Here is a 27,495-nt window from a genome sequence, read left to right as displayed (position 1 = left end):
CCATGCACTCACCTTCCACCCATCCCACACTCATCCAACACCCATTTGTTTCCCTTTAGAAAACCTAGTAGCACCTTGTAGGTGAAGGGCAACAGATACAATAAAAAAAAAACACCTGGGCAGATTATGTTATGTTAGGTTAGTTTTATTAAATCAATTGTTGCCCTGAGTTTTATTAAGTGGAAAACCTACTGTGCCACAGTGGCTGGAAATGTTCTTCGGGCCCTCCCATAGATTTTTTTCTTCTTCTTTTTCTTCCTTATTCTTCTTCTTCTTCCTTATAGCTCATAACCTAACATAACCAAACCAAACCTAACTTAGATAACCATTCCATGGAAAAAATAAATTATTTTTCAGAGGGATTAACTTGTTAAGTATAGTTTTGAAGGCTTATGGGAAAGTCTTGATTGAGAGGATTAGGAGAGGAACAAAGGGAGTAATTTGTGAGGAACAGTGTTGGTTTAGGACAGGTAAGGCTTGAGTGGATTAGATTTTTGTGGTAAGACAGATATGTGAGAAAGCTTTAGGAAAAGGTAAGGATGTTTTTTGGGCCTTTATGGATTTGGAAAAGACTTATGACAAGGTAGACAGGAAGGCACTGTGGGAGGCACTGCAGATATATGGGATAGAAGGAATGCTTTTAAGAGCAGTCAAGAGTTTTTACGAGAATAGTAGAGCTTGTGTTAGAATCAGAAATGGTGAGTGGTTTGAGGTAAAGGTAGGACTTTGCCAGGGATGTGTTGTGTTGCCTTGGCTGTTCAATTTATACATGGATTGGGTGGTGCAAGAGGTAAATGCAAGAGTAATGGGTCAGGGATTGGAGATGGTTAGAGAAAATGGAGAAAAATGGAAGATAAGCCAGCTGTTGTTGGCTGATGACACCATGCTTGTAGCAGGATCAGAGGAGGGATTGAGGAAGTTAGTGACAGATTTTGGGAGGGTGTGTGAAAGAAGGAAGTTGAAGATGTGGGTAAAAGTAAGGTGATGAGATGTACAAGGGGAGAAAGTGGCAGCAGACTGGAAGTGAGTATTAAGGGAGAGAGACTGGAGGAAGTGGATAGTTTTAGATACTTGGGTGAGACTGTGGCAGGAAAGGGAGAAGTGGAAGTGGAGGTAGAATGTAGATTGAAAGAAGCAAGTAAATGCCTTGGGGGATTAAAAAGTGTAATGAGAAATAGACATTTGGGAATGGATGCTAAGAGGAGATTGTATGAAAGAGTGATTGTGCCGATGGCACTGTATGGGGCAGAAACACGGAACATAAGAAAGTAAGAGAGGAATTTGAATGTATTTGAGATAAGGTGCCTGAGAAGTACAATAAGATAGGGGTTACTAGGCTGGATAGAGTGAGAAATGAGGAGGTGAGGAGAATGGGGGTGGAAAGGGAGTTGGGAGATAGAGTTGATGAAAGAGTATTGAGATGGTTTGGACACATGGAAAAAATGAGTGAAGAAAGATTAAGAAAAGAGATCTGGAAGACATAGGTGGAAGGAGTGACCAAGGATGAGATGGATGGATGGGGTGAAAGGGGCATTGGGAAAGAGGGGAATATCTGTTCAGGATGGGAGAAGGCAGAAGATAGGGATGAATGGAGAATGGTTGTGTATGGATGATGCTGTGATGCATGAGGGGGAGTGGGTAGGTGATGGGGGTGAGGGAGTATGTGTGACAAATAAATTGACACAGCCTAAAGGGATTTCTCCCCCATCTTCTCCATTTCTGCATAAGGGGACAGACCGGGGGCCTGCCAATTTAATGAAGCGACCTTGCTATGGATGTACTGTGTCTTGTGACACTGCTTCTGACCCAGGGCAGTGGGCGTGATGTAGGGATGACCCGTCATCCAGGAGGAGCCAAGATAAGAGGGTGGGAGGGAGGTGGATGGGAATGGAGTATGATGGGATGGAATGGGTGGGAGTGGATTTTATGCTTTTGTTTTTGTTTTTTGGCTACCTCCCTTTGTATGGGGGAAAAGGCCTTTGGTATATAAATGTATGTATGCCTTATGTACACATGCTCTCTTTTGCCTTTTGTCACCCAGTATGATGGCTCAACCACAGTTTCATTGCTTCGTTACTTGAAATTTGTGTACATGGTGTCCTTGAATTCCACTTTATTTTTGGAGGCAGTGAAGTCATATCCCCCTCTTTGTGGCCCCTCAACAGAATAGGATGCCTTACCTTTAGTGGAGATGATGATGATGATATGGTTTAACGTCACACACTCCCCCCCTATCAGGAGGCTAGGACGGTTCCCCTCACAGAGGGTTTTGTAGCGTGGAATTTAATGAACCATGCCCTCGGTTCAACTTCGCAGGAAGCAGGATTTGAACCGCCCTCACCTCGACCTTCGCCGCAAGTAACGACGCCCTAACCCACTCAGAAATCAATATTTCAGTATCATTCATGCAATTATAGTGTTATTTTTACTGATATTTACTTGTTTTCCCACCAACTTTATGGGATATGGGAGGAAGTGTTCCCCCAATTTTGTTTTTAATATGAATGACTTATGACAAAACTCAATATTGGATTTGGATTAAAAAAAAAAAAAAGTACCCTTGATTGGGAGGTAGGGTATACCTCTGCTGAAATTTTACCAAAATTTTGGAGTATTCTGCAATGTATTTTCAGTTGTATCAGTTATTACAAGTAGTCACACATCAATTCGGGAAACTGTATTTCTTCAGATCTTTTGGGACTGTTTCTCTGCCACTTGCTGAAAATGGTGAGGTGAAGGGAGCAGTCACCAGAGTTCACAAATTCCGAAAAGGCCAAGGCTATTCCTACTGTGACAGTACAAATAACAAACAGTGCATTATTGACTGTACCATCACAGTGCAAACAGTTTGAAGAAGAATGATTGATGGTACTGTCAGCATAGTTGGGCACATTCCTCAGTGCATTCCGCTTTAGTTTGGCCACAGTTAGCATTCCTAAACTATTAAAGCAATATAGATGCCAGTATAGTATGTGGCCTACCCTTTGGATGTGGCCTACAAAAATTTTCTTTCGTACAGTATATGGCCTACCAGACTTTTATTTTGGTATGAATCTGTCTCTTAAGCTTTAATAGTTTGGGAGCGCTAACCATGACCAAACTAAAGTGGGACGCACTGAGGAATGCACCTAGGAATGCACCCAGCTCTTGACTGTCGGGGTGCACATAGTAAAATTTGTGGGGGTATTCATGGGCATTGTTCAATCAAATGTCAGTGCAGACATGAAGTGCATTTAGTTCTGGAATTCCTTCGGGATCCAAAGCAGATGTTAGGAAGACAGTTTGCGCATAAGTGAAACAATGACAGGAAGGACAGGTGGTACCGTGTAGTTGAATCGGTAGTAGACTCAGGAAGTGGAGTGGAATTCAAACTCAGTTATGAGGGTGGCACTAGTGTAGCATACCAGACTCCAGATGAGATTATCATCAATTTGATTCGTGGAGACCTGGACTTCTTTCTCTAGAGGTATCATCTGGGTGAGTTTACTTATTTCTTCCCCAGTGTTATTAGAGTGAAGTAGTATGTTATCTATCATTTGTTAGGGTGAATTGATTTGTCCTCCCCAATGTTTGGTATAACTTATGTTTGCGCTCTCACCTGGGTGTGAGTTGACTTATTTCCTCCCCAGTAAAAATTAGAGTGAGGTAGTATGTAATCTGTTATCCTTTGGGTGTGAGTTGATCTGTCCTTCTAATGTGTGGTATAACTTATGTTTGTTTTGTCACCTGTGTGTGAGTTGACTTGTTTATATGATAGAATTGTTCATACAGAAATGTAATATTATGATGTAAATGAAGTCTAGGGCATTTCCAACCTCTCAGGTCAATTTGGCACTACGTTTCCAAAAGTGTTGTTACAATGTTATGTATATGGACTTGGCTACACACTTTTTGGCCTGATTTTCTTGGACAAAATAGACCTGATTTTGTACCCTTCAAAATGCAATATCTGGGAACTAGGACAGTTAGATGGACGATTCGGTCAATTTATAGTTTCACCCAACCAACGATTTTGATATGTGCCTTATGCGATTCTGGTTAGAAATGTTGTGATATGAACGATGGTGTACATCATATACATCGCAAATGCGTACTTTTCAAGTAATTATTGAACTTATGCCTACATCCGCTCCCCAACAATCTGGGGGGACCTGTGGGAAATTGGGGTTTTTTGGTGGGGAGCACTAATAAATCGAGTACTGCGCGTTTCAAAACAGATATAATATGAACAAGAACACATAAAAAATGAAAGAAAATACAATAATTTCACCTTTGTGGGCGGGAGTGTGGTCGGCTATGTCCATGGCAGCCATGTTGTTGTTCAGGAGCGCTAGCAACGAATCGCTAAATTTCTCGCTATATCCGCTAAATTTAGCGAAGCCCACTCCGCCCGCGCAAGAGTTGCTAACCGTAAAATAGGGAATAAATGCATGACGCTTGGAGAGGACCAATGCTTGTGAATTTGTGTACAGCTAACCTAATGTAACGTAACCTCAATTTAACTAAACCTAACCAAACCAACCTAACCAAACATAACATAACCGGCCCTAACCTAACCAAACCTCAACATAACCTAACCAACCCTAACCCAACCTAACCTAACCAACCCTAACCCAACCTACCCTAACCCAACCTACCCTAACCCAACCAACCCTAACCTAACCTAACTAACCCTAACCTAACCTAACCAACCCTAACCTAACCTAACCAACCCTAACCTAACCTAACCTAACCAACCCTAACCTAACCTAACCAACCTAACCTAACCAACCCTAACCTAACCAACCTAACCTAACCAACCCTAACCTAACCTAGCTTGGGGGCTTTGCACCCCAGACCCCTCCAATCCACACAAAAGCACTCTTAGTAATGTAACTTGAGGTCTCTTAAAAGTATAACGATTAGTAAAAATGTGTGTATTAGAACTAATAGGTAATAAAGTAAATGGTAAGCATATATTCCGGAAAATACGCAGCCATTCTACTAACTGATAGTGTAGGCATTCTGATAGGCTTGGGTAAATGTCGCAGAAAATCCTAAATATGGCAATGCTGCTCTAACAACAACGCTCAAATGCAGCGAAAAAATAATAAATGTGGCAAAGCTGCTCAACAAAAATGCACACTTTTATGTATTTTCATATGTTGTTTATGTGATTGTCTTAGTTTCCGACCTGTTTGGTAACGAGCGTTACTCGATGTAATAATCCCCCACCCAAAAACCCAATTTTTGGCAGAAACACATAAGCCACATAAGGAAAACGTTGGTTGTGTGAAACTAAGAGATAAATTTAGTGATTCGTTGGTAGTGCTCCTGAAGAACAACATGGCTACCATCGCCTTAACCGACCCAGTCCCACCCTCAAAGGTGAAATTTATGCATTTTCATATAGATTTTGTGTTTTCTTGTTGATTGTAAACCTGTTTTGCAACGGTCATTACTCGATGTATTAGTGCTCCCCACCCAAAAACCCCGATTTCCCACAGGTCCCCCAAGATCATTGTGGAGATATAGGCATAAGTGCATAACTTTAATAATTAATTTCTTCAAAAGTACACACTTGCGACGGAAATTATGTACACCATCGTTCATATCACACCATTTCCCACCAGAAATACACAAGCCAAATATCAAAATCGTTGGTTGGGTGAAACTATAAATCAATTTATAGTTTCACCCAACCAATGATTTTGATATGTGGCTTATGTGTTTCTGGTGAGAAATGTTGTGATATGAACGATGGTGTACATCATTTCCTTTATAAATGCTTACTTTTCAAGTAATTAATTATTTAAGTTATGCACTTATGCCTACATCTCCCCAATGATCTGGGGGGACCTGTGGGAAATCGGGGTTTTTGGGTAGGGAGCACTAATAGATCAAGTAATGCGCATTGCAAAACAGGTATAAAATGAACAAGAACACTAAAAAAAAACATATAAAAAATGTAAATTTCACCTTTGAGGTTGCACTGTGTAACGTGAGTGCAGCCATATGTTTACCAACAATTCGAAATATTTGTCAGTATATCCACTAGATTTAGCGAAACCGCACATGCATGTTGTTCAGGAGTGCCACCAACAAATCGATAAATTTGTCACTATACCCACTAAATTTAGGTTAGGATAGGTTAGGGTTGGCAAGATTAGGTTAGGTTTGGTTAGGTTACATTATGTTAGGCTAGGTTAGGTTACATTGAGGTTAGGTTAGGTTTGATTAGGTTAGGTTAGGGTTGGTTAGGTTTGGTTGGTTGGGTTAGGCTGGTTTGGTTAGGTTAGGTTAGGTTAGGGTTGGTTAGATTAGGTTAGGGTTGGTTAGGTTAGGTTAGGTTAGGGTTGGTTAGGTTAGGTTTGGTTAGGTTAGGTTAGGGTTGTTAGGTTAGATTAGGTTGGTTAGGTTAGGTTATGGTTAGGTTAGGTTAGGGTTGCTTAAGTTAGGGTTGGTTAGGTTAGGTTAGGGTTGCTTAGGTTAGATTAGGTTAGGTTATGGTTAGGTTAGGTTAGGGTTGCTTAAGTTAGGGTTGGTTAGGTTAGGTTAGGGTTGCTTAGGTTAGATTTGGTTAGGTTAGGTTAGGTTAGGTTAGGTTGGTTAGGTTGGTTTGGTTAGGTTAGCTTAGGGTTGGTTAGGACAGGGTTGGTTAGGTTAGGGTTGGTTACGTTAGGTTACATTGAGGTTAGGTTAGGTTAGGTTTGGTTAGGTTAAATTCAGGTTACGTTACGTTACATTAGCTTAGCTGTAGACAAATTCACAACCATCGGTCCTTTCCAAGCCTCATGCATTTATTCCCTATTTTACGGTTAGCAATTTTTGAGCAGGCGGAGTTCCCTGGCGCAACCTCAAAGGTGAGATTTATGTTTTCTTATATGATTTTTTAGTGTTCTTGTTCATTTCATACCTGTTTTGCAATGCGCATTACTCAACTTATTAGTGCTCCCCACCCAAAAAACCCGATTTCCCACAGGTCTCTCCAGATCGTTGGGGAGATGTAGGCATAAGTGCATAACTTCAATAATTTAGGTACCCCCGAATCCACGTGCGGTGCCACTGTCGACCATGTATTGTTTTCATGGCCATATGTTGCGGCCCACTAGCTTTTATTTAGTTAAATTTGAATGCTAAAGATATTCAAATTATCTTGTTTTGCAAGTGTAAGGCTAATTCTTGAAATAGAAACAAATTGTCAGCGATTTAAATGGAAATTTGGTTAAACGCGGCAACATAGTTTTCCGAGTAAAAATATTAAGGTAAGGAATGACGAAACATAATTTTAAGTTACATAAACAAGTTTATCAACCTATCTTCTCCCGGACATGAGAAGCTTGATATCGTTTAGCACTTGATGTTTGAGCTTAGCGCCCCGGAATGTAGCCATATCACCCATGAATCTGATGCGTCCAGTTCGCGTTTGATTTTGTTTACTTATTACCATTGACGACCAAAATCACACAATGACGGTTTTTGCTCAAATGCATAATTTATATATAAAAAATAGCATATGGTTGCATTATTTGACCTATTTTCTTTAAAATGTGTGATTTCCATGTAGAATGATCGAAGAGAAGTTACGTTTTTATCCCCTGCAAAATTATCAACCGGCAACCAACGCCGTCATTGTTTGGGTTTCCTCGGCGTTGGTTGCTGGCTGATAATTTTACAGAGGATACAAATGTAACTTCTCTTTGAACATTTTAAGTGGAAATCATCCATTTTAAAGAAAATAGGTCAAATAATGCAACCATATGCTATTCTATATATATAAATTATGCATTTGAGCAAAAACCATCATTGTGTGGTTTTGGTCGGCGTTGGTCGACTTTGATTGTCGTTTAATGAGACCCACCATTGACAGCTTCATGGTTGCCATGAAAAGGCAAATATGGTATGATGGAGATGTCTCACATTGTTTTTGACATGCTCATGGATTTGTTGATCCATAAAACCCAAGTATTCCGAATTTTAATAAAATTGGACCAGTGGTTTAGAGTTAATATGTATTTCTTTACTGAAATCTTTACAAATTACCACCCCTAATCCTAACACTTTGTTATGGTGAAGTCGAGCCAAAAATGCGGGCTAAAAAAATAATTCAAAAAATTGTATCTCTCTTATTTTTCAAGCTATTTCAAAAATTTAAAAAGCACTTTGTTTCTAATAAAGTTGTCTTTCATATGCAACAATAATTCAAGGGTCAATTTTTTATTTTTTCTATTTTGTGGGGGTACCTAAATAATTACTTGAAAAGTACGCATTTGTGATGGAAATGAAGTACACCATCGTTCATATCACAACATTTCTCACCAGAAACATATAAGCCACATTTCAAAATCGTTGGTTGGATGAAACTATAAATTGTCCGATGTTTCAAATTGCATTGTACTCATAGCGACTTTCTGCATCCCATGAGAACTACTTCAACTCAAAATCAGGAATTCCATTGTTATGTTGACCTAGCTAATTATATCTCGTCCATGTACACAACTGAACAAATACCGTTCTTTGAACTCATTCAACTGCCTCTACGTCTTTCTTCTTGTGGGAACACCATAGGCATAGCCATATGTTATGGCTTGAGGTTTGAGGCGAGGTTTGAACTTTGGTAGCTTAAAAAATTAAATTGGTATTACCTATTATCTACTGCCAGACTTTTTAATAGTAATATGAGTTGTTGGGAATAAAGCAACAAGCTGAAAGTTGATAAAATTGTCCTTGTTGATACAAAAATCCACGCTGAAATAATGGATAGAATTTCACTACCGTAACCGTTACCATACTTTGATACGTAACTATGATATATCATAGCTATGGGCATGACCTATGTGAACTTACCTCCACAATTTGTTGTATTTCATCTCGCTCTGCACACGACGACGAAAGTGAAAATTCTATCGGGTATCCCTTAACATTGGTAAACAGTTCATCATAATCATTATCATCACTAATATCGTCTTGATCCATAACTGCGAACTTTGTCACTTAAACGACATTCATTGTTTGTATACACAACTGTTGTTCTAAGAACTGTTCTTATTTCAGAAAATTTGAATTTATGAAAAGTTGAACTTTGAAAAGTTTGGAGAACTTATTCCAGAATTTTAATCTCGGTAAAAGAACTAACATATTGAAATGTCAATATTGTTAATTTGTGTCTATTATAGGGCTATGCCATAAAAGTATGCAAAAATGTTTATGGCTGCGTTTTTGCAACAAAAAAAAATGCTCTACTTGTTCATACCTGTACTGTGAGTGAACGTTGGTAGTCTTTATAACTATGTCAGTGTCCAATTGATATTTTTGATAATCAGACACAGTAAAAATTTATCTCCCATGATTCTTTGATTCTAGTATAGTGACTTCTAAAGTTGGGTGACTTTTTCATTCACTATGCCTTCGTGGAAAAACAAGTAAATATTGTAAAATGTTGTGTTGAATTTTGAATAATGTTCTTAAAATACAGTAAATACCCAAATGATTGAAATAATTATACATTTACTTAAAAGTTTCCGAGTACCTCATATCATATCTAGAAAATCAAGAAAGATGAAAATTGTGTCACACACTGCGTTGTGACACACGGCCTATTACTTATCCTCATTTTCTTTCGACTGCTTTCAAACTCCAGTTACTAAATATTTTCGCTCAAGGGACTCGCCGACACCGTTGGCTTCACAATTTTTCGTCTCCTTTCAGCCCTTATCGGCTATTACTTTCCTCTACTCAGTGGCGATTCTAGGATTATGAAAATAGGAGGGCCAGTTGAAAAACTGAGGGGGGGGGGGGCATGGCCCTCCCAGGCCCCCTTAGAATCGCCACTGCGTGTGACGCCGTGACGCGGTCGGTACCGCAGTAGTTTTTACCAAGGTGTGTGTATTCACTTGGTCTTTGGATCACGTGTTGGACTCGTGATCGACAGCTATTTCCCTCCTGGAAGAGAGCTCAGAGCTCGTAGGTCCGATCTATGGGTAATGCTATGACCTTAGACACACACACACACACCCAACCCCCCGCCCACGAGAGTCAGAGTAACGACCCGAAGCGCAGTGGTACAGAAATAATTTCGGCCCTGGGCAGGATTCGAACCAAGAACTACGGGCTATAGTAGCAGTTCAGCGCTCTACCAACTGCGCCACCGAATCGTGTGTGTATGTGTATATATATATATATATATATATATATATATATATATATATATATATATAATTTAAAAATAGGATATGCAAAAAAAAATGGGGGGGGGCAACCTGGGGCCCAGCTGAAAAACTGGGGGGGGGCATAGCCCTCCCAGCCCCCCCCCCCCTAGAATCGCCACTGCATCTACTCTATGGGATTGCTGGAAATCTTAAGGCCTCTAGCAAATACTTCTTGATATTTTCCCTCTCCTTATCTCCATCAACGGTTGTGCCAATTTGGCAGTCAATTTCAGTGCCTTAACGAGTTTGAGAGTCTCCTATTTACTCAGGAATTCCCTCCCCTCTTTCGCTCAAGGTGTCTCTACATATGCCAAGGAGCGAAGACACGAATGTTTTAATGGTAAGATTGGAGTACCTCTGTGGTGAACCAAGTCCCCCACATGTGCTTCGACGCGGTATTTTAGCTTATAGTATCGCCGCTGCAGAAGTGGAAGGGACAGGAAATTTATATGTTGTGTAGAAATAGCTGGCCTTTGGCCTTGTATTATATGTGTGTAGGTTAAGTCTATATTACTCCTGTATTACGTGCATATATATCCTCATGAAAGCACAACCTAGGCCCTGCCGAGCCAAGTTTCGGTCAGGATGGGTCGTGTGCTTCTTTATCGTACGCATGGCGGGTATATAAGGACGCCAGGTTTGGATGTCCAGCCCAGTCCTATTCTGTACTTGCCACAAACGGGTCGCGACTCAGGTCATTCTGCGGTCACTTTTGTGTTTAGGGCAGGACTCCGAGCCCTGCCCGCTGACCCAGCCTAGCTCGACACACCCCTACCAGAATAAAGCCACCAAACCCACTCTAGTCTCCTTCACTCCCTCGTTACCAAAGCGCAAGTAACATTCTCGTAATGTTACACCTCTACCTCGCAGTTTTACTGTTTCTCCATGTTGTAGTTGAAACTTGCTACTTTATGATTAGAATTGGTGTATTTCACCCAAGAGTTGCCGTTCGAATTGGTTCTAACGGTTTAATTCCCCCTCCTGCGCGCTTGCCACTTCTCGTATAGGCTAGTTAGGATCATATAGTCCTCTCTCGTGACTAGTGACTACCTCAAAGGACTACTAGAAATGATTCAACTCCCACATAAACGTCGCACTGCATCCCCTTCAAAACGGGTGATTTGAAATTAAGAGCGCCGGCAACAGTGTATGGGGAAGCAGTTGACCCAACGCCCGTGAACAGTGCCGGGCACCAGGATGTTAACCCCGGGTTCACACAGGGTGAGGTGGGCCTCACGTGCTCTCGGGAGATCAAACGTGCTCCACTCGCCCATGTGGTGGTTATCGAGGATTTTATTCCTTTGCCCTACAAGTGTAATCACCATCAGCCATACAACAGTGACTCAGTTGACTGAAATCCCTGAAGCCTACTGAATCGAGGCCAGGGTCGCGAGTGAAGTGCACCCCCACTGGGAACGGGCTTGATCGGTGTCGCGACGAGTTTCGCCTCCAATGAACACAAACCGCGTTTAGAGTGTATGTCGAACCCACTCCCGTGTGACGAGAACAGAACTTTATTCGGTGAAGTGAGATCTGTAAAGGGAAGTCTTCGGAAACGGATCCCGCCACGAGGCGCCAACGACGAGGTCGGCCATGATTTCCGTCGCCCTCGGGGCCACGTGTATCCATCGCCAGCAGCCGCATCCTCCCTAAAAGAGGGACCAGCGCCTATTTGAAGACGTTTCCACAACGGGAAGAAGCCACGGAGAGATGCCCGAAGGCATCGAGGTATTTTGTTACGTATTAGTTAGGACTTAAAGCACGCAGGGCTAGCCAGGTAGAATACATAAGTGAAATTTGACATTTACTTAGGTGGAACTCTTAAAGATTCAAGTTGCATGTCAGTAATGATTGATTGCAGAAATAATATTGATCATTAAAACTCATTGTAGTATGTTCTGTTTGAGCCTAGGATTGTGATCTACATCATGAGTTGCCCCCCCACCTCCCTTTTTTTTTTAAATAGACACGCTCGCCTAGAGGGGAGCGCCCGTGGTCCCGGCCGGTGACTCAAATCTCCTGGACCTTGGCTCCCACTGCAGCTATCTCCCTTCGCCAATTCCTCAAGGTATGGGAATTCCCACGCCCCCACAACCACCACCTCCCCTTTCCACTGTCCAGGGATTTCGGGACAAGTTGCAAAAACGCAACTATGGTGACCCCAGCCTAAAAACATGTTGCGTTTTTGCAACGGTGGGAATTCTATATATCTGCATGTATCTCTGTCTGTATATCTACCTGTATTTTTTCTATGTCTCTGTTTCTATGTCTCTTTGCCTTTCTATTTTTCCTTGTGAGTGCATTTATATATATATATATATATATATATATATATATATATATATATATATATATATTCACTATAAACCCACTATCGGAGAAATAATAACGGAAAATACAGGGAAACTGTATATTTCGACTACTATTTGTAGTCTTCAGCAGAAAGAGGACTACAGATAGTAGTCGAAATATACAGTTTCCCTGTATTTTCCGTTATTATTTCTCCGATAGTGGGTTTATAGTGAACTTTTACAAATGTGTTATAACATACCAATTTCAAATATAAGTATATATATATATATATATATATATATATACATATATACGTATATATACATATATATATATATATATAAACATATGATTTCATTTGCTATTACTAATTTATGAAATTTTTACACTTATGATAAATTTCTGAATATCTTCCATTATTCTAATGCAAAATAAGATATATCAGTATGTGAAGATAGGGTATTATTACAGTGGATTGATCTAATTTGCTGTGCAATGCACGCATGTGTAAAATTTTGTGCAATTTATTAGACCTATTTTATGGAGAAAGCAAGAAATGGAAGACTGGATTTTTTTCTCTTTCTTCCTTTCTTTTAGGGGTCTGAATGCATATGAAACTGACAAATTACTGCTAACTCTGCCATCAGATGAAGAACAAGAGGATTTGGATGATGGTAATATTATTGCAAAGGAGAAAACTTACTGTATACATTACACCTGAAGACGGAGCGGTTACAGATGAAGAATCAGGAGACGAGGAAAATGTTGAGATTAGTAATATACCTGGGACACAATTACTCCCCGAGGCTATGGAGGACAATATTAGCTTTGATTAGCCTAATGGAAATGTAAATCCCCAAATGCAAACTCGTACTTCTAGATAACCTTATGTCACAAAATTCCTGGACAGTGGAAGGAGGAGGTGGTGGTTGTGGGGCGTGGGAAATACGTACCTTAAGTGAATGATGAAGGGAGGGGAAAGCCGAAGTCCAGGAGATTTGCAGCACCACCCGGGACCACGCCCGCTCCCTTTACAGCGGGCGTGTACGTAAATCAAAGAGGGGGGTGGAGGGACAACTCATTAAGTGGACCGACTTTGGGTAATGAAACCCAGAATTCCTAGTGTGAGTTTAATTGACAACTTATTTCAATAATCAAAGCATTGTGGACATACACCGTAATCTATAAAGGTTGGTCTAAAAGTTAATTAGTGGATCCTATCATACTCTATCGCCCTGCGCGCCTATCTAAGGGTCCTATCTAGTAAATAACCATCGTTACTTGCTATTATCCTTAGTGTCTCTGCTGGGTGTGGGGATGGCTTCCACGGGGCGCTGGTCCCTCGTTCTGGCAGGATGCGTTGGCTATTGAAGGATAACGGTGTCGTTGATCACGGCGGGAACCCGGGTCATCTTTGTGGTTAGCCTCGTGGCGGGGCCGCGGGTTTGATCTCGTAGGGGGTTTCTTGTATTCACTATCCAGTTCCTTTCAGGTCAGAGTGTCCCGAGGAAAGGGGTACAGGTACGTACGTGACCCCTTAATACACGAATGATGTGTTCACTGGAGGCTGGACGCCTCAAGACACTATTCAAATCCCCACGATGGTCGGGATGTCACACACAGCGCTTCACCTGATAAGTTTCGGGAGGGGTTTGTCCCGGAATCACTCGTTTGATGTCTTGTAGTGCGTAATCGTCACTTAAGGATGAAAATCCTCGATAGCCACATGAGGGAGGATAGGGCACGATTGAACTTCCGAGAATATGAGCGGCCCGACCTCCCTGCTTGACCCTAATGAGAAGACTGCCCTGTGTCCCGCGGCATGTCAGGTCAAAATGCCCGCCAGCCAGCATCCAACGTTGCCAATATTTCTACGTCTCCGTCACTAGTTTTGAAGGGAACTACGAACAATGTTTATGTGGAAGATGACCCAGTTCCAATTGTTCCTTGAGGGTAGACACTATTCACGAGCGTGTAAGATACGATCCTAATTACTCTAATTGCCTAGCTTAAACAATATGTGGCAGCGCGCAGGGGGGGGTGCTCGCGCGAAGCCGCGGAGAGCTGGAACAAGGCCGCTTTGTTACTTGGCCGAGGAAAAACCGTTAGGCCTAGGTCGTATGGGAACACTTGAATGAAAAAACTCTCAGTCTGATCATGGAGTAGCAACTTACAAATGCAATAAGAAACAGTAAACTTGAGAAATTGTGGAATCCCACACTTAATATTAACATTCGTGAATTGCACATAGGCCTACGGAAACACATGAATCTAAAGGGAGGGGGGAGGTTTCCCTAAATAATTAGAAGTCTCTCTCAACTTCGTTAAGGCACTGTAATTGATTGCCAAATTGGTACAACAGGTAATGAGGATAAGGAGAAGGAAAAATATCAAGAAATAGTTACTAGGGGTCTTAAGAATTCCAGTAATTCCCAAGAGGGGAGGGAATTGCTGTCCGAAAAATAGCTGAAAGGATACGAGAGACTATGGAACCCGCGTCGGCTAGGCTCATGAGCGAAAGTGTTTGGTAGCTGGGGTTTTGAAAGCGGACGAAAGAAAATGAGAAGGGATAGTAGGCCGTGTGGCACAATCCAAAATTGTGACACCTTATTCAAGGAAAAGAAAAATACAACAGAGCTCACATTCCTCATGTAAATCATTTACAAAGTATAAGAAACTTATGAATATCAGAGAATGTAAAAAAGAAGACATGCCAACTCAAGATATGCCTTTTCATTACCCCTACAGACCATCAATTGCTGATGTACCTAACAATCCGAGTGAAATATCTTAATTATTCTTGGATACCGTTGCAATAGATCACTTGGTAGGACAAATTGTTCTTTATGCTGTTCAAATGGGGACCATCCGTTTCAACTCACTTCTGCTGAAATGAGTTTTTATAGGCTATAACACAGTTCCACACCGTCGTCTTTATTGGTCATTAGAGCCCGATGTCAGAAACGAGTTTGTTGTCAATTGTATGCGACAAAATCGGTTTGGTGAAATTATTACATATTTCATGCAGCTAGCAATGCAGGATTGCCAAATTCTGATAAGTTTGCTCAAATGAGGCCGCTTTTGCCTCTTCTCAATGAACGTTCTAATTGGTATGGAACAGATTTTGAGGCAACAGATGTGTCGATCAATGATACCCTATTATGGTCGCCATCCAACAAAGTAGTTCATTCGAGGAAAACCAATACGCAGGTGATACAAAGGATGGACAGCAGCTTCTCCTTTAGGTTATGTATATACAATTGATATATATCAAGGTAAAGGTGAACTTGAAGGGTCTCCAGGAAGCTCTAGAAAATTTTGGTGTAGGAGGATCAGTCATTTTAAGCTTTCTCGATAGGCTATTGGATTTGGGTTTGCGTGAAATGTACGTGAACGACAGCGGTTTTGCACAGAGACTTAAATAGCTCACTGCTTTGGATTTTGTTCCCCCTTCCGACTTCTCAGGAGCCTTCCATGAACTTATTTCAGATATGCCTCCTGAATGTGACCCTTTCGTAAATTACACCAGAGAAACATACATCGGATACTATCAACACCAGTCAACGAACACTAGTACATCCAGCCACGCCATTTCTCTGCTTCGTGGATCATGGACAAAGCCAAGTTTTCCACCGGAGGTATGGAGTGCTTATTACCGTGTAATCCAGGAAGAACCGAGAACGACAAACCACCTTGAAGGATGGCATCGGCGCTTTCAAGTAGTCGTTGGCAAGGCTCACCCAAGTATCTACGAGTTTATACTTTGTCTACAAGATGAACAAGCCCACACAGAAACTGTCCTCTCACAACTCATCGCTGGGCATGAGCCACGTAAACCAAGGAAGTCAGTTAGATCAACGAATAAACGGATATCGCGCATTGTTTCTCAGTATGAGGACCGATCCATTCAGGAATATGTTGAAGGTCTAACTTTTAATATTACATATTGATTTTTGTCTGATAAAATGTATAACATCCATTTGTACCAATACTTGTATATTTAAATCTATATATAAATAAATGTGAAAAGAAGTTTACATATAAAAAGATTATCAAATAAACAAAACTTTGAGCGAGTGGGTCTGCCCCACACCTATCATAACTCTAAGGGTAGGTTGACACCTACGCACTTATTTGTTGCGACGTGTTGTGACGTGGGGTCGTGCCACCTCGCAAGAAAACGTACTACACATCGTGCCAGCTCGTGACATGACCTCGCAAGAAAGTGTAAAATGGCACGACGTCGCCAGGTTTTTAAAACAGTTTTATATTTTGTCGCGGAGTGGTGCGAGGTGATGACCTCGCGCCACCTCGCAACATTGGTGTTGCGACGTCGTACACTCATCTCGTAAGATGTCGCACGGGTTCGTGCCATTTTGTGCCACCTCGCGCCAGGAACGACGCCGTGCGACTTCTTGCGAGGTCTTACCCCAAAATGTTAGGGTAGGTTGACACCTACGCACTTTTTTGTTGCGACGTAGGGCCGTGCCACCTCGTGGTGGAAACACCCCAAAATGTGCCAACATGTTGCGACGTGAGTGCGAGGTCTTGCGGCATGGCACGAGGTTGTGTTGCAATGTCTCGCGCAGTGCAGCGACGTGGACGCGGTGTATCCTTGCGAGGTGTCACGGGATGAGGCGAGGCGACGTAATTACGCAGTGTTGCGAGGTACCTGCGAAGTGTCACGAAGTGTCACATAAAGAGTACCCAAGCTACCAGGGGTATATATAGTGCTCGAAGCCTGGGGAAGTCACTCACTACTACTGACCACCATAGAGGATGGATCAAGAGTACTACACAAGACGGGAGGCAGACAGCATGATTGCCAGTATTCTTTTGGTAACTGCTGCCTATATCATCGAGAAGTATTGGACAAGAAGACCCGAAGAACGACCAGAGGAACCACCTGTGGCACCGATGGCACAAGCAGAAGCAAGAAGAAGAAGAGCTAGAAGAATGACGTGGTATCGGGAATGGCTGACGAGGAGATCCATACATGGAGATTATGACCAACTGCTACAAGAACTACACCGAGAAGACCATAAGGGGCACAAGAACTTCGTCCGGATCGAACCAGGATTGTTTGCAGAGATGGTTGACCGCATTTCTCCAATGCTCACCAAGAAACAGACGAGAATGAGAGACCCTTTAACAGTGGGATTGAAATTGGTTGTCACCCTCCGCTTCCTGGCAAGTGGGGACTCCTATACAAGTCTGCAATATAGTTTACGAGTCTCCAAGAGTGCGATTTGCAGATTTTTGCCTAAGGTGTGCAAAGCCATCATCAACTCCTACAAACATAGAGTCCTGAAGTGCCCCAAAACTCCCGAGGAGTGGAATACGGTCGCCGAAGTATTCGCGAAGAAGTGGAACTACCATAATTGTGGTGGGGCACTTGATAGAAAGCATGTCCCTATAAAGAAGCCCAAGAAAGGAGGATCACTATACTATAACTACAAGAAGTTCCACAGCATCATACTCATGGCCGTCGCAGATGCAAAGTACAAGTTCCTGTACGTCGACGTAGGTGCCGAAGGAGGTGTTGAAGAAGGTGCTGGTGATGGAGGAACCTGGATCAAGTGCAACCTTCATGCCATCGAGCAGAACCGAGTGGTATTTCCTGGGGACAGCACTCTGCCGAATAATGACACTCCAATCCCCTTCCACATAATAGCAGATGATGTCTTCGCCCTCAAGACAACGCTGATGAAACCCTACTCCCTTACATCCCAGGTTCACCATGAGAAGATCTACAGCTATAGGTTGTCTCGCGCTCGTCGTGTGCTAGAGAATGCATTCGGTATCCTGCAATTGAGATTACGATTCTTCGGCACCACCATACAGCAGGAACCTAAAGTAGTGAAGTTGCTCACCATGTGTGGATGTGTCTTGCACAATCTCATACTCGACCACTATCCCTTTGCTCCCACCGACGTCGACCGCGAAGATGCTCAGCACAACATGCTACCTGGAGCTTGGAGGGAGGAGCCAAATCTCATGGAACAACTCATGCTTCGAAAGGGATCAAACTACACAAGACAATCAAAGGCTGTCCGAGATTACCTGGCCTACTACTACGCTTTTCATTGTATATTTCAATTTACTGTTTTTCATTGTATTATCAAGATATGTTTTGTTAATAATGTTCATGTGTTTTCAAGTCTTTCTTTCTCATTGCTTATAACTTCAATTTTCATGTAATTTTCAAGATATACTTTCTTCATCATTTATATATATATATATATATACATATGTTTGTGTGTGTGTGTATATATGTATATATATACATTATACATATATATATATATATATATATATATATATATATATATATATATGTATATATACACAAAAATATAAGGGAATAGAAAAGATTATGTTTGACAAAAAACATAATTATTTAGGAAAAAATACAAAATACATTATATTTACAATGTACATTTTAGACATATATGTTCAATCGTGGTCGCTGTCTTCCTTCATTGTTGCCTTCATTGGAGGAGGGGCCATCGCTGCTGCCTGGACTCCCGCGGGAGGTTGTTGCCACTGTAGAGGTTGTGATGACGCTGGAGGAGGTTGTGGTGTCCCTGTCAGAGAATCGAGGATTAGCCTGGGGTTGGTGATGGAAGATGTCCCTTCAGGCGGTTCCTCCAGGGCTGAGACCATCTCCAGGATCTTCCCGAACAGCACCTTTAAGTTCACGGGGGACACTCTTCTCAGTCGTGAACACAGGTACGTTGAGAAGTCCTGGATCTCGGCCTCAGGTCCTTCAGCCTCTTTCTTCTGCGTCAGGATATTGGCCTTGTGCAGGAGCTCCCTGATGGCGTGTCCGGATACCGTCTGCTCATCTGTTGTGGTGGTGCTGAAGGCTGTATCTGTTGACTTGCTCCTCTTCTTCAGGTTCCTCCTCCTGACGATTGATGCAGCAGACAAACCAGACATCTCACTGGAGGAATCGTCGTTATTTCTGTCTGAAGTGGCCCTTTGCGAGATAGGAGAGAACCTGTCGCTCGCTAGTGTGTTCTCGTGGGCTATGTGACCCCCGAGGAACTCCCAGGTGGTCATGACTTCTTCCTCTCGTGCTGTCCTCTTCCTTGCTGGGGCACCACTCTTGCTCTCCTTCTTCTCTATTTTCCCGAAATAAAGGGAATTGACAACATCAAAAGTGACAACATTTTCACATTGAATGAGAATCAGACAAGAAACAATGGTCTCAAACTGTACGGAAATAGATTCAATTTGGAAGTAGGTAGAAACAACTTTGCCAACCGTGTAGTTAATGAATGGAATAAACTTCCTGCACAGGTAGTGCAAAGTAGTTCAGTTCGAAGCTTTAAGAATTATTTAGATAAACAGCTAAGCAAAATGCTGTAATGATTATAATTTATTTTATATTATTTGTTTTTGTTTTGTTATAATTTGTCTGTCTGATTTTCATTTAATATCAGTTATATGTCAATTTATCATTATTTACTATTTACCTGTTTGTTTATTATTTAACTATACCTATGCATTTATTTATGTATTTTATTTGTTATTTACATTATTATAGTTTTTATTTATTGATTTATTATTATTATGACTTATTCGTATCCGACCTAGATATGGACCAAAAGGTCTCCTGTCGGCATGCTCCGCCTTTGTAATCCTTTGTGCCATTAAGGGTTGTGGCTCAAACCAAAGAACAAGTAAGCCAAATGTTAATTTTCATCGTTTCCCTGCAAATACACACACATACACACACCCACACACGCATACACACCCACACATACACATACTCACACACGCACACACACACACACACACACACACACACACACACACACACACACACACACACACACACACACACACTTCAACGAACGGACGGCTTAGAAGACGTTCTGAAGAAAATTGAAGTTTCGTGGATCCCAACGCAAAGAGAAGTGCCTATTGTATTTACAGGGTGGGGGGAAATTGCTCGTGGGGTAGTGGGAAAGTAGGGAAAGAGGAGATGGGGAGGGATTGCTGAGGGAAATGGAAGGAAATGAGGAAGGAAAGGACTTGGCCCAGGCAGACAGGCGAAAGGTAAACAAACGGCCCCCCGACCAGCTGAGCGACGATGAAATGTCTGATAAAAATGTAAAGATTAGAAGTATAGATAAGAGCAATACAGTAGAAAGTGATGAGAATATTTTCCAGGGATTTAAAGAGGGTGGGGGGGACACAAACCCCCCCCCGACTGACAAGACTAGAAGAGAAGGTCGATAAGATGATCGAGGACTTGGAGCGTAGGTTCGGTCATGTTAACAACATTGTACGGAGAGTTGAAAAATTGGAAGAACTAGAGAAGGCGAACAAAAACTTAACTAAGGAAATTGAAGAATTAAAAAAACAGTTAAAAGAAGTAAAAGAAGAAAATAAAGTCTTAAAGGAGAATAATAAGGAGAACAAGGAGGGTTGGAAAAAAATCCAAGAAAATAGCAAAGTTGCATTCACTGACATAATCAGACAGCAAATGAATGAACAAACTGAAAACTCAGTTATTAAAGTGATGAGACAGAAGGAGAATATAGTAAGAGACTTAGCAGACAGAAAGAAATGTATAATTATATTAGGAATGGAAGAGAAACATAACCCAGATAGAACCACAAGAATCAAAGAGGAAAATGAAAAAGTAAGAAATTTACTAGAATTAGTTCAGGAAGATGAACCAGAAATAATTAAACAAATCGAAGAGAAATTCAGGCTCGGGAAATATAGTACAGACAAGACCAGACCAATTAAGATTAAATTCAGGTCACAAACTACGGCTGAGAATATCTTATCCAACTGTGGGTCAGATGGCGGGTAAATCGGAGCAAGTGACCATAATGACCCAAAATCCAAAAAATCTCATAACCCCATGAATTATGCCGAAAATTGGAAGGTGACCGATTTGCTCCAAACTTGCCCCACAGGGAGACAGTCGGTCAAAGTGCACAGCAAGGTAAACATGAGCAGCCTGAGTCCAAGGGCGTGGCAGTGGCACCCCTCCAAATTTGGGCCTTTTCACCAAGTAATCACCTTTTGGCCTCTGGCACCCATACCGTTGGCCTCAGTGATGTCAAATTGGACTCCACGGCAGCCCTAGCCGCCCTCGACCTGTGGGTCAGATGGCGGGTAAATCGGAGCAAGTGACCAAAATGACACAGAATCCAAAAAATCCCAAAGGATTAACCCCTTCAATTTAGCAGAAAATTCGAAGGTCACCGATTTGGTCCAAACTTGCCCGACAGGTAGGTTCTCGAAGACCTTTGTCAAGGTATATTACAGTGAAATGCTAGTTTCTTGATACAAACGCTGCATCCTTCACTACTGTCTTTGGAATTCACAGACATTCTTGTTACGGGGAAAGAAAGTCATGGGTGAGATTCCCCAAAGACTTTTTGTTACATGCAATCCCAGGGCAGTGGGTGAGATGAAGGGATGACACATCATCCAGTAGGATACAAGAAAAGAGGGAGGGAGGGAGGGGGGTGGATGGGAATGGAGTATGTGATGATGGAATGGGCGGGAGTGGAATTATGCCTATTTATTCGATTCTTAACTTGCATGCCTCCCCCCCTCCTCTCCAAACTGGTCCTCAGTCTGGTAGATAAGCCATGAGGAATGACTAAAAGTACTGGGCCTACCAACTTTGAAAGATCGAAGAGAAAGAGATGACATAATTACAGTGTTCAGGTCATTAAAGAAGATAGAAGAGATCTGATTAAAGATGAGAGGGCTTTAAGAGGTCATGGAAGTAAATTGATAAAAGATGTGAAGAGAGATGTATATATATGTGGAATAGCTTAGAAGGTGATATAGCCCAAGCTCAAACAGTACATGAATTCAAAGCTAAATATAGTTGGAAATCAAAGATATAGATTAAGTTGGAACTGTACATGAATTTGAGTCTAGGGATGTTAGAAAATTAGGGAATAGGAGATGGGACCCAATGAGCATTGCTCCTTTCCTGTATACTACAATTAAATAAATATAAGACTCTCCCTCATGATTCCCCTCACCTCCACAGAGGCTGGGGTAGACTCCAAAGAACAAACATGGTCAGGTTATGGGGAGAGGAGTGTCCAGATAAATGGTTTGCAATCTTAATGAATATCAGCATCACTGGAATCACATGAAATACTATAGGACCAGGGGTACCCCCAGGAAAACACATTAGACTTAAAAGCATTCACTGTGTGCCTATAGTTCCGCATTATGTCCTCACAGTGTAGCCCTGCACCCCAACCCCCAGGGTTGGCAGGAAGAATGAGTGAAATATCACCAGAATTGCATGAATGAAATCAAAATACTGACTCCTCTCATTTTTGGGTAAGAAATAAATTACCCTACTCAAACCCAACCTAACATAATCTAAGTAAAAGATGAAAAACTCGCATGTATTCTCACTTTTTTTTTTAAGATATTTTTCATATAAACTTTTTTTTTTGTTCAGAAGATATTGCCACATAAATAATAAGAGCATTATTTTTTAACAAAATGAATATACTACACTTACTTCAGCTACTCATCTTTCCACCATCATTAAGTGACCATATATAGTGAAAAAGGGGAGCATACACACATTATGCAACCAAAAAATACTTTGTCAGAAAAAGCATACCTTTATGGAAGATCTTCAGTCAACAAGAGGTAAATTCAATTAGAATAGAAAAAATGACAGGGCATATGGTAGACCTCTGCAGAAATAATATAGCATTTGGGACACCTTCTAGTATTAAAACAGTACTAACACATAATAATAATAATAATAATAATGATGATGATGACGACGACGATGACGATGATGATGATGATGACGATGATGATGATGACGATGATAATGATAACGATGATGATGATAACGATGATGATGATAACGATGATAATGATAACGATGATAATGATAACGATGATAATGATAACGATGATAAAGATAACGATGATAAAGATAACAATGATAAAGATAGCGATGATAAAGATGATAAAGATAACGATGATAAAGATGATAAAGATAACGATGATAAAGATAACGATGATAACGATAGCGATAATGATAACGATGATGATAATTAATGATAATGATAATGATAATTAATGATAATTGATGATCATGATAATTGATGATAATGATAATTGATGATGATAATTGATGATGATAGTAATAATTATTAATGCAGTTTATTTGGCAATGAATCAATATACATGAAATGCAGATAATGAAAAGAACACATAGTTCGAAGTAACAATTACAAATGCAGAGGATAACACAAAAAAGCATGTAAGCTTATTTCCATTGTCCTATGTGCATCCACCACACAAAAGACACAGAGCACCTCACCCCACAATAACAATTCCTAAACAACAACACAATATTTCTTCCCTGAGTGAATTATGGGCCTTCCTGGTGACCCAAGCCAGATACCTAGGAGCTGTGTGTCTCCTGCAAGAGACCTGGAGCAACAGATTGATTGATTGATGAATGTATTGGTTGTGGTCATGTCTACAGGAGTTCTGTTGTTAACAGTACTTATAAATTAGACTCTACTTTAGATTTTAAAATTGTTAGAAAACCCTAACAATATTTGGCATTTATTAAGTGACACTTCTCTCTTCAAATACACTTGATGTATTTATGTGTGTCGAAAATGATCTATTTTGTTGCTACCACAAATACCTAAAATCACATCATCTTTAATTTCATCATCTTTTCATTCATGACCCTTTCACCCCATCCAAGGATGAGATCAATGGATGGGATGAAAGGGTCTTTGAGCAAGATAGGAATGGCTGTTGAGCAAGGGAGGATGGAGGCAAGTATATGGGTGAGTGGAGGATGGTTGTGTATGAATTTTTTTTTTATGCAACCTAAAGGGATTTCTCCCTGTTTTCTCTATTTTCTGCATGAGGGGACAGGGAGGGAGGGGAGGGGTTGCCATGTAAAAAAGTGGCTCTGCTAGGGATGTGCTGCAAAAATTTCAGAAACACACAAGTGCAGATATTTAACCTAACCTATTTTTAGAATAAAATGGCATCATTATTATATATAATTGGTAATATTATATTGAAAAGAAATTCCATATAAAAAGATAATCTTTCAAAAAAATAAATAAATAAAAAAAGATACTAATGATTTTTTTTATTAGTGTGCTACTAGAATAGAACCAGTATCTTATTACAGTTTAATCAGTTATCAATTTGATCTTATTACTTCACTACACATGTTTAGGCATGCATAAGCATATAAGCATGTCACTACCAGTATACTTCTCATTTGGAAAATCAACCACAAGGTTGCCATCTGTGAAATCATTGTATCAATAATGGGAATGTCTTTCAATACCTCTGTATTGTGATTCTCATCAGTACTCGTACTAGAAAGCTCAGTCAATTTAATATGGGGGCAAATTCAACTATTCACTGCCTCCTGCAGATCATCTACCATCTTAGGTTATTTAACTTGCACAGAGTACAGATCCATAACATTTGCTGAATGCTGTATTTTCATAAATCAACCATCCTAATACATATTTCAAGTCCAAACTTGTAACCAAACCATTTATCAAATTCTCCACTAGTTAAATCTTAGAGCAAGTATCTTTCCTTCCTTCTGCCTTCTCCTTAGAACCTACCATTCCAATCTTCCCCATTCATTAGTAATTGTACTTTAAATTATTGCATCAAACACTATATTACTTAAAACCAATGTAGCTAAAATGCAATCTTGCTTGGTTACCCACCTTAGGGCCATCCTTTTGTTCATCTACTACTTGGACAAAATTTACATAAACTTTGTCTTGTTCTAAAAAAATACTCAAACATAAAAATATTATAAAGATATCTCTATAACTAAACCTCCAACTCCTTTCCTAACTTTGTTGGTTGAGGTTTAATTACGACGTATCATCTCTCAAGAACATCTGGAATCACTGTGGGAGGAGCTCAGCAAAAGCCCCGCCAAAAGCTACCCGACTTATGGGGCGCTTTTGATAATCCTCTCAATCAAAACCCTCCCATGAGCCTTCCCAACTGCACTCAACAAATTGATCCTTCTGAAACTATTACTTTAATCAGGAGATCTTTCCTATCAATGTAATTTATCATCTTTAGTGACCTGAACACTAATGAATGTAGGACATTGTCCAGAAAACTAAATGTCCGAAGACTAAATGGGTGGATAGCAGTTCAGATACCGATTTCTCAACTGTAAAGACAAAATAAGGTGTAAATAAACTCAAATAAGAACACTTCATTCTTTTATTAATCCTTAGAGTATAGACACCACATAAAAGTGTTAAAAGGAAAGCGAAGGCGTTGACGGCCGAAGGCGGATAAAATTCGAAAGCTCAGCCTGTAGGACCACCAACCTTTCCTTCCCAGACACTTGCCCCCATGCTGTGGTGAGGTAGGGTGTCAAGCTGAAGGATGACAATAGGGCAAATCACCATATGTTCGGTCATCCCTAGGCTCGGTTCTGTGCTCCCCTGTTTCTTTCCCTAATGTACTTTTCCCGTTGGAACAATCATTATATAAAACAATGTTCTTCCCCTCAACTTGTATCTAGTCAATGAATCTTTCTCCTGAAGAGGACAGCAAGTTTGTAATTGAAATATATAGAGCTCTTGTTGCCAGATGTGGCATTTTTCTGATACAAACATACACACACACACATATATATATGTGTGTGTGTGTGTGTGTACTTCTATGAAAGATTGAAATAGTTTTAAAGGCTCTGCCAAGGGATTCGAACCCTGATCTATGCGTGCGTATATAATCACAAAAACAAGACGCTAGCAACCGAGCCTTGAACGATGCTACAAAAGATCTAGTGAAGTCCCCGAAAAAATGCAACTATATCTGCTGTAGCTATGGAGAGTGTGTTCGAGGATTTCAATGGCCCTTTTGTAGCATCGTTCATGGCTCGGTTGCTAGCATCTTGGCCTCATGATTATGTACGCACAGGTCAGGGTTCAAATCCCTTGGCAGATCTTATATATATATATATGAATATACATATATACGAGGTCTGTCCAGAAACTATCCATCCATTATGGAAATTTGCAGAACTGATAGTGCAATCTTAACAAAAGTTGGCGGACACTGACAGAAGACCCTACTGCGCATGCGTGAGCGGCCATAGTCCCATGTGACAACTTAGTTACCGGCCAGCCACAGTTAAGTGAAAGTGTATACTGTTTGACCGTCGCATTGATAATGACTGAGCGAGTAGTTCTGCAAATATTCATAATGTGTGTGTGTGTGTGTGTATAATATATATATATAATATATATATGTGTGTGTGTATTCCCATTGGTCTTTGGATCACGTGCTGGACTCGTAATCGACAGCTAATTCCTTCCCGGAAGAGAGCTCAGAGCTCGTATGACCAATCTAAGGGTAATGCTGTGACCTTACACACACACACCCACACCCAACTCCCCACCCACAAGAGTTGGAGTAACGACTCGGAGCGCAGCGACACTGAAATTATTTCAGCCCTGGGCAGAATTCGAACCCGGACCGCCATAGTGACAGTCGGGAACTCTACCAACCGTGTGTGTGTGTGTGTGTGTGTGGAGTACGTAAGACAGAAGGGTGGTGAGGTAAACTCCAAAAACCGTTGGAGTTTTATTACTGACGTTTCGTCCTAGAAGGAGTTCTTCACACTCTGAAGAAGTCCTTTTAGGACTAAACGTTAGTAATAAAACTCCAAAGGTTTTTGGCGTTTACCTAACCATTCTTTCACTCGCGGGTGTGTGGGTGTATATATAGATATATATATATATATATATATATATATATATATATATATATATATATATATATATATATATATATATATATATATCAAAGATAAAACAAGCTTTTTTAAAACTGATTTTGAAATATATTTTTCTGGCATCCTTAGATAAATAATTTCATTCTAGGAATCTATGGGACCATTTTCCCCAGGGTCAGCCTCTTGAATATGAATTTTACCCTTTTTTTTAAATATGAGAAAATAATTGAA

The 27,495-nt window shown here is 40.8% G+C and overlaps 2 protein-coding genes across 7 annotated transcripts in view; one reads left to right on the top strand and one right to left on the bottom strand.

Annotated features, from left to right (window-relative positions):
- LOC143035818 (uncharacterized) overlaps positions 1-9,390 on the bottom strand; it is a 109,387-nt gene extending 99,997 nt beyond the window's left edge. For 2 of the 6 annotated variants that reach the window (XM_076202828.1, XM_076202829.1), the window contains exon 1: positions 8,827-9,111. In XM_076202828.1, coding sequence (XP_076058943.1) covers positions 8,827-8,955 — 129 coding nt within the window. In that variant the 5' untranslated portion in view covers positions 8,956-9,111. Of the gene's footprint in view, positions 1-8,826; positions 9,112-9,232 lie in introns of those variants that run through there. The other 4 variants (XM_076202830.1, XM_076202831.1, XM_076202827.1 and 1 more) reach the window with 3 other exon arrangements.
- A 15,425-nt stretch (positions 9,391-24,815) lies between these two features.
- The window catches only part of LOC143035815 (uncharacterized), a 149,093-nt gene continuing 146,413 nt past the window's right edge, over positions 24,816-27,495 (top strand). Inside the window, exon 1 of the mRNA XM_076202818.1 lies at positions 24,816-25,372. The gene's annotated coding sequence lies outside the window, so the exon portion shown is untranslated. The remainder of the gene's footprint in view (positions 25,373-27,495) is intronic.

The sequence above is a fragment of the Oratosquilla oratoria genome, chromosome 19 (genome assembly GCF_046742065.1).
Source record: "Oratosquilla oratoria isolate Oo_2021 chromosome 19, ASM4674206v1, whole genome shotgun sequence".
Taxonomy (NCBI): domain Eukaryota; kingdom Metazoa; phylum Arthropoda; class Malacostraca; order Stomatopoda; family Squillidae; genus Oratosquilla; species Oratosquilla oratoria.
Note: the sequence above shows the minus strand (reverse complement) of the source record. Positions and strands in the feature narration are given on the sequence as shown.